This window comes from Phymastichus coffea, unplaced genomic scaffold (assembly GCF_024137745.1).
Source record: "Phymastichus coffea isolate CEN01 unplaced genomic scaffold, Cenicafe_Pcof_1.1 PCOF00213, whole genome shotgun sequence".
Taxonomy (NCBI): Eukaryota; Metazoa; Arthropoda; class Insecta; order Hymenoptera; family Eulophidae; genus Phymastichus; species Phymastichus coffea.
The window spans coordinates 83,633-96,743 of NW_026707024.1; the positions used below are offsets into that span (position 1 = coordinate 83,633).

At 28.5% G+C, this 13,111-nt stretch overlaps 1 protein-coding gene across 1 annotated transcript; it reads left to right on the forward strand.

The window, feature by feature from the left end:
* Nucleotides 1-771: 771 nt before the first annotated feature.
* Nucleotides 772-2,732, forward strand: LOC131674139 (uncharacterized). Its single transcript, XM_058952663.1, has 3 exons — nt 772-936; nt 1,478-1,594; nt 1,678-2,732. The coding sequence occupies exons 1-3, from the start codon at nt 880-882 to the stop codon at nt 1,945-1,947; spliced, it is 444 nt and encodes a 147-aa protein (XP_058808646.1). The 5' UTR covers nt 772-879; the 3' UTR covers nt 1,948-2,732.
* Nucleotides 2,733-13,111: the final 10,379 nt, after the last annotated feature.

Genomic DNA, 13,111 nt, shown 5'->3' on the forward strand with positions numbered 1-13,111 from the left:
TTTATTGCAATCTCTTTGATTTTACAAATGTCTTAGCAGTGATTTTCATGTATTTGATTAATCTATCAAATCATTAAATTGAAAATTAGAAGTGAATTTTTATATATTAAATTAATATTTCATAAATAACTGGATAATTTTTACTTTTACTTTAACGATGAAATATATTTTTTATGAATAAAATTTAAATTCAATTTCTATAAATGCATATTGTCTTTTTCCCTTATGTTAGGTGGAAATTTGTAAATGAAACGATGTATAAATATCGAAACCCGTAATTGCGATAAAACGCAAAAGTCTATTCTATTTTCAATTTACGGTGTATATAAAGTTCTTATCAAGATTTCCTGTTTACTGATCACACTACAAGAGCGAAAACGACACCAGTGACATGATGGAAACTTCATGGATTTCTTTCAGTAAAATTTGAGCGCCAAAGTTATACAATTTGATATGTCGCTGTTTACGTATTAATATTACATAAATTATCAATCACTATACAACTATTTGCAGTTATCTATAGATATTCCCAATTGCTATTGCTAGTTTGATTCCCCATTTGTTTTGCTCAATTTCATATAAAGACATTTAATAAAATTATGTATCGACCCTTTATTGAATACCCTCTCAAGCCCGGTCAGCATCCCTCACCTTGCACCTTTGCGCAAGCTATGTAGAGTCTGTATACCAGCACACTTCCAAGATGAATCGATAAACCAGCCTCTCTGGAGCTGAATGCGCAGAATCATTCCAGAAGATTCATCTTTTCAGTTCTGCAGCTTCCTAGTTTTCCACAAGCAACATCGAAACTTGGGCTTTTATCATCGTTGTGGATAGTTTTTCTTTTCCTTTTAACAAATAGTAGTTGATTTATCAAGCATGGAGGATATTAATTGGACATATCTTTGCATGATACTTTCTCCATCTGTATTCTTAGTAAGTGGAAATCATAACACCAACAAGTGATTAATACCAATTGATATTTAAGTATTAAGAATTAATCTATTTTAAAATTATAGATATTTAATGTTAATGATGAATTTAATTATTCTATACTATTTTTACAAATAATAATAAATTTTATAACTGGTAACAAAAATAATACAAAATTATTGTTGTCTAAAAAATATATTTTATACGCTATTTGGTGTATCAATATTTTGATTACAAGAATATACTCCATCTTCATAGAAATTTTTCACTCTAACCTCAAAAGCACATCAATTTGACTAAAAGAGATTTTTTTTCTTTGACAAGAAACTCTTATTTGTAAAATTTTTTACAGTATTTATGTTTAGCTGATTTAATCGCTAATGCCTTTGACACGTTATTTTATCAAATAAAGCTTTTTTGATTCTTTCGTGAAAAATTGAAGGAATAAATTAGTAATTATCAAATTATTGTTTTCTTTATTTGTATTATCTAATCTAAATTAATTATTCTGTGCTTTACTATAAATCTTTATATTATCTTACAGTTACAAGAATTTAAACGTTCTGGAATACGCTTGAAAGATATATTTAGATACTCTAATATATTCAAAACGGTACCTATTATAATTAGTGGATTAATATTATTGAAATTTATTAACATGGCAAGTTATTGATATCTGTGGCTTACAATAGTTTGATGTATCAACACGAATAAAATTTAATATTCGATGTGATTTTTTAACAGACTTCTACAACAAATTACACTTGTATGCAAGTGGTAATGTGGATTTTTGCAATAGCCCGTCAGACAATATTTTATCGACACAAGTACTCATCATACTTCAAAGCTATCGAAATTTTTCTTATGGTACTGTCGTTCATCAGTTTTTGCCAAGTACTAGCTTTTTCAGGCATGCCACACCATCCACCCAAAGTACGAAAAGTACACGCATATATGCATCCTCACGTTCCAGGCAATTTTCGACGCGTGGGTCAATCAAAAGACGAATTATAATGTCGATGTTATTAAAAAATGCACAGTTCATCGGTAGTGAAAGAATCAATAATTTTTATTGTTTTTTCTTTCTTTTTTCGTTATTGTTCACATCAAAAATATTTTATATTGAACGTAATCTTTTTATAAAAAATTAAAAATGACAATAAATTTTAATCAAAAAGGTGTGATTTTATTAATTATTCAGCAGGCAAGTTACCTGTTTCCATTCCATGCTGATTTGAGTATTTATTTATTTATTCTATAAGGGTAAAACCGTTACGCTCTTTTTAAATTTATAGGACAGTTGAAACCTACATTTTCCAACTTCACTTACACACATGCTGTATTTCTTTTCCTCTAAAAAATATCGATCGAAGTGTTCCAAAGTGATGACCCATATAATGCAATGGTAGAAATCTAAATTACCCACCGACCCTGCTCATCTATGGTTCTCACGCATTTGCACCAAATATTGAGGGTTGTGAAAGAATTTTTAATGCTTGTTAGATTTATGCGAAGACAGCTTGGATCATTCATAAATCGTGAAATAAATGCCTTTTCTTCTGTGAACAATTATAATCGTAATAAAGGTTCAAATATATATCCGTTGTGAATTAAAATAAATCTTTTCCACCTAATATGAAAAGAAAATTTAATTAAATATTTATGCAACTTTAGTGAGAAATTTGAATTATTTGATGAATTCAAAAAATCATCACTTAAACATTCTGTACCACATGATTTGTTTTTGCGCAAAATCGTTCGCAGTTTCAAAGTGACGCAGATCTATACATCACGTGTAAAGGAATATTTAGATTATAATTTCTGTGCGAATAGTAGATTTTAAAGAAATTTTAGCTTTATTAATATAATAACCACAATTTCTTTCTCACTTGCATATAGATTTATAATTCATTACATGTAACTCAATTGTTTATCAACACAAAGTCTCTTCGATTTCTGCGTTTGCGCATTCATATTAGGAATCTACTTGTATGGCTCTTGAAAATAAATCGATATATATATATATATATATATATATATATATATATATATATATATATATATATATATATATATATATATATATATATATATATATATAACGTCTGGCGCGCTCTTCAGTCTTGTTGACCGTATTCATAGAATAGTTTGACAATATTCTTTTTTTACGTTTCATAAGGCTACAGTATTCTTTTCTTACGATTTATAATAATAAAATTTTTTTTTTCATTTGATAATACTACAAGTTTTCATAAACGACGACGAAAGTTTTTGCTAATGTGCTGTTTTTTTTCATCACATAATATAGAGGACTAACATAATTAAATTTTCATCAATAATGAAGAATTACGCTGGGGTATATTTGTTTCAATAATTTATTACTATATTTTCATGGAAAGATTACAGATCATTAAGTTGAAAAAAGGGTCAATTAACATTTTCTATAGAAGTATATTTTTCTGTTTATTTTAATAAGTACAAAACACAAAAAATAATTAAATAATTTGCCAAAATACTGTATATTTATTTTTATTTAAATAAATAATAATTAAATTAATCAATAATTACAGAAAAGGAATATACTTCTCGAGACATCCAGTCGATTATCTACAATAGAGTTTTCAAGACTAATAAAAGTTACTGGAATATTTATTGGATTAATATTGTCCTACTTTATTGATAAGGTATAAGTAGGTATATATTTAACTTTTTATAAAATAACAAAAATAACACTTTTTTTTATTATATTTGATGATTTTTGCAGAGTAGGATATTTAATTACTTGATGATTATAGGGTCGTTATGGACGTGGATTATAGATTATACAATAAAGTTATACTTAAAAAATCAAAAATATTTACATTTAAACGACTTAGTTTTCTATTCGTTATTGACATTGATAGCCAATAACATTTGCCATGACCCACTATTGCTGTTGATAAACGAAATACTTGACGATATAAAATATTCATGGTATCGAGTGTTACTGATTACAATCATATTGATCTTCTGTTTTGTGTTCAGTGCAATTGGAACAATTTATTTCAAGATTAACAGAAAATCCAAAGTTATCGCAAATTTTACAAACTACCAAAAATTAAAATAATGCTATGTTTTACGTTTTACGCAAAGTCGGAATTTTTTAATTGCCCAAGTAAATTGAAAAGGGGAACAGTATAATTATTTTGTAAGTGTTAGATGAAATAATTTTTTACATTTAGAGCTTAAATAGTTATGAAAAAGAAATATCTATACAAAGAATAAATAAATAATTAAAATTTCTTTTTATTACATTTTCAAAATCACAAATTCAGTAAATACTCTATTGTTGACTTATTTTATTTATTATTTTATTGCCCATTTTATTCCTACATTTATACCTCATTTTCTTTTTACACGCGCTTGTTACGAATTAGGGATAAGTTCTTTAACAAAAATCGATAGATGTCGCGTGACGTGCACCCTCATCACTTGAGTGCGCAGAATCAGTTTTATTTTTTATTGAGCACTGTAATTCATCAAATTTACCATACTTACTTACATCTGTAGTGAAATCCTTTTATATGATATTTGTACAGAATTGATGCGTAAATAATAAACTTTGTATATTAATGTTTAGTATTATTTTTCTTTTACACTCGCTTTCGACTACTTGTATATTAAATATTTAATTCCATGGATTGATGAAATACATATAGCGAACGATTGTAATGTAATAATTTACAATGTATTGAAAATTAAATCTTTTGGTATATTTTAAATTATATTTGTGAATCAATAAAGTAATTAAAATGTTTACAAAATTCATCTGTTTATGTTCATCTTTTTTTATTAGAATTATTTTAAGTTACACTGAAAAAATCTATACTTAAATTATCATAATACACGATAGTTGAACCTTGTCTTTACTGGTGGCCACATCGGCATCCATCAGCGTAAGTACAAAAACCTCTTTGGTTTCCAATCTGAGCGCATCTTCTTAAACACGATGTAATACTACATGGAGTTCTATATATAGCTAAGGCTAAAACATGTTTAAAACTTTTAATATAAATAATTATTAACAATCAAGAACAAAAGTAATAAATTAACACATTTTTTCATTCATTATTATGTCTTATTAATTTCCGTATTAATAATGAAAAAATATTCATGAATTTTTTTAACGTTTTAATTTGATTAAAATAGTTGATCTTAATATTTTATATAATACATTGAAGATTAAAAATACACTTATATTTATATGCTATTTAATTTCTTTACTTCTAAAACTCATATTTTACTTCTGAAAGTCATAAATATAAAAAATTAAGTTTTTTCGGCTTACACAGTAGCAAAATAAACGTGAAAAATAATATATATAATTTTATTGAGCTTACTGTAAACAGTGAGTGTACCAATGGTAAGTAAAATAATGATTAAATAGTTCAACATGATTATAAATGTATGTAGAATATATATTTTCTTAACAGTGAATAACTACACTGAAGTGTGTATTAAAACAATTTTAGTAACAAGAGTTCGTTAGTTACGTATGAAATGTTTACGAGCTATTTGATAAACGTCATGTGACTATGCAATTTATTATCAAGTAGATTAAAGTTCAAGCTTTTTATAAAACCATCAATAGATATTACTGCATATTATCTATTGATTTTCCTAGAACTCATAAATGTTCTTGAATTATATAAGAAGTTTATTCAAATTTTATAAGTAAAAAATTACGTCAACATAGTCATAATGTCAAAAATATATTAAAAGTATTACAAAAGTTTCTAAAAAATTGTCCATATCTATTAAAAAAAATAAATAATACACAAAATAATATTTACAAAAATGTTTACTATAAATATTATATCAATATTTTAAAGAAACTTGTAAATTTGTTAAATAAATAATATTAATAAAGAATTGATAACATTTTCAAAGAAAATATGTAGTTCTCTGTTAACAAAAATTTTATAATGGACAGAATCCTTAAAAAAATGGACGGAATATCGTCACCGACATCCCGCGTCGTAATTGGTCGAGCGTTGAAAAAGCGCGAAAGTTTAAATGGTTTTTCTTTAGTATGTGAATGATCAAATTTTTTTTTAAATAGAAAACAAAAAATATATCATTCAGATGAATAATGTATGAAGTAAAAATAAAAAATAACATGAATTCGATGTAATTTATTCTAATTTTATTTTTTATTTTATTATTTTTTTTTATCTTAAAAAAATGATGAGTCGCCGACATCCAACGTTGATTGGTTGATGCTAAAAAAGAGCGCGAAATTTTGTATTTTCCTATACTTTGAAATATTATTATTATATATTTAGAAGTGTGAGATTTATATTTCACCAGTAAATTCAATTTTTTAATAATTAACATGGATGCATATAATTAACTGCAAGAATGGAAATATGCCGTTAATAAATAGGTTTGAGAAAGTAATACGTTATACTCGTATTTTGAAATTATCAGTACAAATCGTTAATTTTATTACCATCTGTAATACTGAAATTAATATCGCCGTGTTAAAATTTGGTAGAAAGTAAAGAAAATGAATAGAATAAAATAGAGAATTACATATTTATCTTTTGTACATTGTAAATTAAGACGTATGCAAATAACGGAAACTAATTATTACAGTATTAAACCAGGAAAAATATTTACGGGTTTTTTCATAGAGGCAACGAAAAGTACACGGTGTTGAATGTGTTACTCGTACTAATATAAAATTCGAGCCATAATCACTACTATTGAATATGTAAGTTTAGTGTGGTACAGTAGTATAATAGCTTTATTGATCTTAGGTTGAATTAATTTTTTGAATAATTTTTCCAATATATCTTGAAATGAGTGAAAATTCATCAGTTTTTGTGAAAAAATGAGTGCAAGTTTTATTTTTATTCATCAATGAATATTGATGTATGTATTTTATTTGAAACAACATGACTTATTCGTACCTATTAGAATCTCTAAGTTGGCATGCAAAAGATTCAAATTATGTAATAAATAACAGAAAAACACGGAAGAAAGAGTGCGCGAAACGTGCTAATTAACAGTAGAATATGAAATAATAAAAAATTATTTTCCTGACATTAAAAATATAATATATGTACATTATTTAATTTATATTACCTTTAAAAAATATCACCAGTATTTGTCATGAATATATAAATTTTTCCATAAAAATGCTCAGTTTATAAACGAAAATATTTGTCGTCGATTAAATATACGATTATAGGATATAAACAGCAAGTAATTACCTAATCTGAATGTGCTGGTCGACATTATAATTTTTCAAACATCAAATGTACAAGGTACTTAACTTAGTATAGTGCATAAACTAAATAAAATAAAAGTATATTAAATGCATATTATGACTCTAAAGGCCTGTGAAACTTCTGCAAAAAATTAAATAAAAATAAATACATTATACATTATACAATTGAACTATACACATACGACATACGCAGGCCAATAATTCAGAGTTCATATAACATGAAAAATAATCACTTTTCGGCAAATAATGTGTTAAACTAGTTTCTAAAGATAATCGTCCAATGTATAAACAAAAATAAAATAACTAGAAGAATTTACAATGAAAATATGCAGTTCTCTGTTCACATAAATCTTGGTTTGTTTGAAATAATAATATATTATATCGCAATATTTTAGTAAACTAATAATATTTTATATGCAAGTAGGACCATTACAATAGGATAAAGCTTTTTTAACATGTATCTAGTTTTTTTTCAATCCAGTTTAGATACATTATTAAATAAATATTTTTACGAAGCATTTTTTGTAATTGTTTTTCCTCTTAATTTGTGCGAATTCTGAAAATTGTTTTAGAACTTAATTAAATCAAAATTTATAACAAGAATGTGTATAATTTAGTTTCTGTTATTTAAAAACATTTAAAAAAATGTCATGAATTTCCTTAATACCCTATTTATCGAAAATTTGTAATTTTGAAGACAAAAATTATCAATCATCAAAATGAACTGAATGAAACGAATTTAGCTTATTATGTAAATAGAATAAATTCATTGCTTCCATAGCGCTCGAAAAGAGAGCAGTCACGTATAAAAGCCTTACATAAAATCAGTACCTCGCATCCCTCGCTGCATAATGCGCACTGCGCGATGATCATCCGTTCCCGCAGTAAGCACGCAGGTGATTCGCTTGGAAATTGAGCAATTGGCGCGCACCCGAGCCGAATGGGGTCTACGATTATTGCGGTTATAGCTGCCACTCTCCGACAGTATATTTTTTTCTCCCATTGTAAGCGTAATACTTAACATTTCTCGGAATTGGATTTTCCGCTGTACTGATCTATATAATTAATTATATAATTTGGCTCATAAATAGGATTAATGAAAGCCACGATCGACGGCGATCGACTCGGTATAATTTATCGTTATTCGATACTTCCTCGGTAAATTAACAAACTCGTAAAAATCGGAGATAATTAAGCTATGCTCGATAATAACTACTTATTACCGGCCGAGCAAATGGCAAAAAAATAGCTGAATTCAACGAGAGGGAAGAAAGAAAGAAAAAAAAACTCGTCGATTTAATAAGACTTTTTTTGTTGCGAATCTTAAGCCATTAAACGACTTATCGTAAAGACTCTAGTGCAGAGAGAGAAGGTTAACGACTTGCAAGTTGCCGCGCTTTATTATTATGCGCGATCTCTGAATTATATTGTGTGTGTTGTGAAGTTTTATGTCAACGAGCTTAGATCATTGCTACAGCACGTTTTTTCTTTACCTCGACTCAAAGAGACTTTCTCTTTATTGTCGTTACGCGAGAAGTGAGCGGCTGAGAGATTATACGCTCGGATTATGCACCCTTTTGCCTAAGAAAAGTTTACACATGTAAGTATGATGAATCCCTTGTAAAGCTTGTTTATGCAATTGTTCAATGATGGCGTTTGCTTCGTTGACTGACTGCCAGGCGGTGTTTCGCTAAGCAATCCTAAAAGTATGATAGTATTCTTTACTATATATGAAACGAAAATATTTTAGGAAAACAACAGTCACTCGCCGTGAATGTGTGACGCGGTGGCTGATTAAGACAAATTGTGAATTTCTACCATAACTATAATTTTGTCTTGTCACTCATTTGGTCTTATCTTAAGGTGTTTGCCACTAAATTATAATATTTTTCTGAGATTTTTTTGTCTGTGCATCCGCATGATATTACCGTTGAGACTTTTTCATCGTACAAGCTACACTCGGTGAATCTAAAATCAGTTAAATTTTCTCCACGAAACTGAAAACTTTATTTTTCTTAAATTGTCGATTTATTAAATTCCTATAATAATTCACAATTAATGAGAACCGCATGTTGGATTGTTGCAGCGCCTTGCCATCCAGCCATTAGCTTCGACGTAAGTACTAGCTGTATTTACGCCGAATCGCGACATGATTATGCTTTGATTCAATACGCACAGTTTCGTGTATATTATTTAGAAACCAATATATTATAGTTTTTTTGAAAACTATAATAACTTTCTCAAGAATATTTAGTTATTATAATAATCTTTGTTTGTTTTTTGTTATATTCTTTCAATTCCATGACTGTCCGAACATGTTAAATAATTATAAATTCGACAAATTCTATAATAGTGAACAAATAATTATATAAATTTCGAATTTAATACAGATGAGTGTGAAAAACCTATCATTAGAAATATCTCGAAACTAATATGCATATAAATATATCACTTTTTTACGTTCAGCACGACTCGTAGTCATTGATTTATCACATTAAAATCCTCTGATTATTTTGGAAATGGTTCAAAGAAGTAGACCGATATGCTTTAACTAGAAAAAGTGTTAGAAGTATTAAAACTATATTTTTAAGTAATTATTCTTGTTGCAGACGAATGATGCTGAAAAAGATATTGAGAAAACTGCCTACGTAAATAAAACATATGCATTCTTTACTTTTGCCTTTGTAAGCAGAATGTATTTGAACGTAGTTTTTTCTGAATGCTCAAATTAATCTAGATTATAAAAGAAATACAGAAAATGAAAGGAGCACTTATATTATTTGCGTGACATTTATAATGATAGTTTTTTGATTATTTTCTTTTTCATAATTATTTGTCTAGAACAAGGGTAATTATTTGTTTTGAGTTATGAAACTGCAGGTTAGAGTCAGTAACATAGACACAATAATCTGTTTATTATAAAAAATCGTTTAAAAGAATGGCTTCACTGTGATGTATACAAGATTTCTTCGAGTTTTAAAGAATATTTCAGTGACAACAATTTCATTTCATTATAATATTTGTAAAAGTAGTTTTTGGGTTCGCTCAATATACAATTAAAAGCGCGTAGTTAAAAGTTATAATTTCGGCTTCATTGAATTTCAAACGAAGCATTTTCCACGCTTATATGAGCAAATCTCCAAAAGTTTTGAAAGTTATTAAAAAAACTTTTTCTACGATTACTGAGATTACTTTATGCTAAGTGTATTAGAAGCTATTTTGTACCAAAAAAACCAACAAGTAATCGAATTTTTTTGTTTTTTAAAAGTTTCAATAAAAATATACCTTTTCATTAAAATGTCTTATACAAAATTATTGGATTATTATAATTTTTATAATTGCGTTCAATCAGTCGACGCCATGAATATGCAACTTAAGTACAGTTCAAAACGCGAATAAATAGAATGAATATTAATTGGTTTGAGGTTATACGTAAGTCAGAAAGGTTTTTCCGTTGTGCCAATAAAAAATGCCTCTTTCTAACGTGACGGGCTCACTGACTATACTGACTACGAAAGTCTGTAAGTCAGATTATTTTTAAGGCACAGAAATAAACAAAATTGTGTTAGATTGATATTTTAGAGTAGAATACGTTCTACTTATTTATATATGAGGTACAGAAAACTTCTTGTAAAAAAAATAAAATTTATGAAGTTTCCGATTTTTAAGAAAGGGAGTACAAATGAGAGAGAGAGAGAGAGAGAGAGAGAGTACAGGTGAGTACTAGTGAGAATTTTTCATTTTTCGCATAATAAAAGCACATTTTTGAAACTCATTTATTTCAATAAGATATGTTGAAAAATACCCACAAAAAAATTTTGAAGTACTTTTTCCAAAACTTTTCTTTTTTACAATTATAAGAAACAAATTTTTATAGTGAGTGACAACAGCGATTTAAAAAAATCATACGTTCCAATTTATAGCTTCATAACTATAATCGATGGTTTAAAATAATCTAATGAAGATTACTGGTCATCATTTTTTCCAAAAAAAATTTTTTTCAAATTTCAATTCGCCCTTATTATAGCTTGATTATCAGAGAGTAACCATAATTTTAAATGTAGTGAGATTTTGATGTTATAAGTTAAATTTATCTGTAGGATGACCCAGCCAAGCAGCCACATTAAATATCACTACTATTCTAGGCCTTAAAATACAATCCTTCGAACAATCGCATTGTTGAATTTCCTCAAGTCTCATTCTAACAAGCTACACGCAAGAGCAGAATCTCTGTACATATTTTAATGCATTTTTCAAATTTACCTCGTGCGCACGTTGCCCATTGTAAATTGGAAAAGAATACGTTCCGCAATGTGAGCCGAAGATAAACATTAAATTGAGACTCTAGCGCTAAAATAATGACGCTAGCAATTTCTTCACCGTGACACAGTAGCTAAATCGCTCATCGTGCTTCGGGCGAATTCTCGCAATAATTGAATCTACAATCCGCGCGTATATGCGTACACTCGCAAGCATGGCATCGAGTTCAAGATGAATGCTTCGCCTTAATTGCCCTCCCCCCTCCGATGAACATCTATGCTCAATTTTTTTTCTTCCCTTTTCGCAAAGTGCACATTAGCATGAGCAGCACAGTGCGCAAGTGGCGTAGTTAAAGGTATGAAGGAGGTATCATCATCGTTGAATCTCCTGGTGTCGATATTATGTGCGCTGATGAATGAGCGTGCGCTACCGCGTTTTTTGCTGCCGGTTGGACTTTCAGTCGAGTTTATCTTTGCGATGACGCGATGACGGATTTGAAGAGAAACGATGCAAACTTACGAGTTTGCATGGTTTTTATAAATTTGTTTTTCTTTTAGAGTTATTATTCTATTTCTTTTTTCAACGGCACTGTTTCGTAAACTCTCGTGAGCGAATAAGTTATGTAAAATTCCGGAATAAATATAGCTTTGAAGCTTTTAAATTTTCGTAAATGCTCGAATCAAACGGCTCCCACTCGCTCTAATTAACTATTAATAACATTGTTGAGTAAACAAATCATTCATTAGGTTCAATTATAAAGATTTTGCATCATATTTCTTTAATTTTTAGTATATACAATATTTTGTATACATGTTAGTACACAATAATAACACTTCAGAGTTAATTATGATAATTTCATTTTTGATTAGATTTGACGTAAGTTTAAGTTGATCGATACTGATTTCAGACTAATAAGGGAAATCACAGTACCTAGTTGAAAACAATCATGATGTTTGGAAATAGACGCTTAACCGATATAATCATATCTCATTTTTAAATAGCGATGCAATGGTTTTGCATAGGTATGCAAAATATGAAGTATTATGAAATCTACGTGGAGCACATGCCCTGCAATGAATCTCTGAAAATGTGTAGACTTTTTGATATACTGACGTCATTGAAAAGCTATTCATACAATGAATTATTAGGAGCATTTCAACTTTTTTAGCATCAGATTGTTATCTACTGTAGAAAATTGTCGGCCAATAGTGAACGCAATAAATGATGTATTACAGTTTCCTTATATATTTTGTAAAAGCTGGGGTAGTTTTTGGAGTTTGCCCTTTAATAGTCTTGAAAGATCTATCTGATTCACGGGCGAAAGCATTCGCTACGACGATTTCCTCGTTTTGTCTCTCTCTCTCTCTCTCTCTCTCTCTCTCTCTCTCTCTCTCCCGAACGATTCTGCAATTGCCGAGGTCAGACATATATAGCAAAAAGCCAAACTTATGGGCTTGAGTTCGATGAGTTTCCCTCGGATAGTCGCATTTAGCAAGTGGATTTATTGATTTTAGATTCAAATTATTTGATAAATTGTGTCAACGTTTCTCGGCCATGGTACTTTTTATCGTTTCAATTCGAACACGCGAATTAAAGCATTCTCAACGGAAATTTCGTTTGTAATCAGCTTGAACTTACACGCGT

Excerpts from the sequence above, each read along its gene's own strand:
- LOC131674139 (XM_058952663.1), top strand. The coding sequence starts at position 880 with ATGGAGGATATTAATTGGACATATCTTTGCATGATACTTTCTCCATCT. Across the intron at positions 937-1,477 it reads TTTCTCCATCTGTATTCTTA|TTACAAGAATTTAAACGTTC; the intron begins GTAAGTGGAAAT and ends ATTATCTTACAG. Across the intron at positions 1,595-1,677 it reads TATTGAAATTTATTAACATG|ACTTCTACAACAAATTACAC; the intron begins GCAAGTTATTGA and ends ATTTTTTAACAG.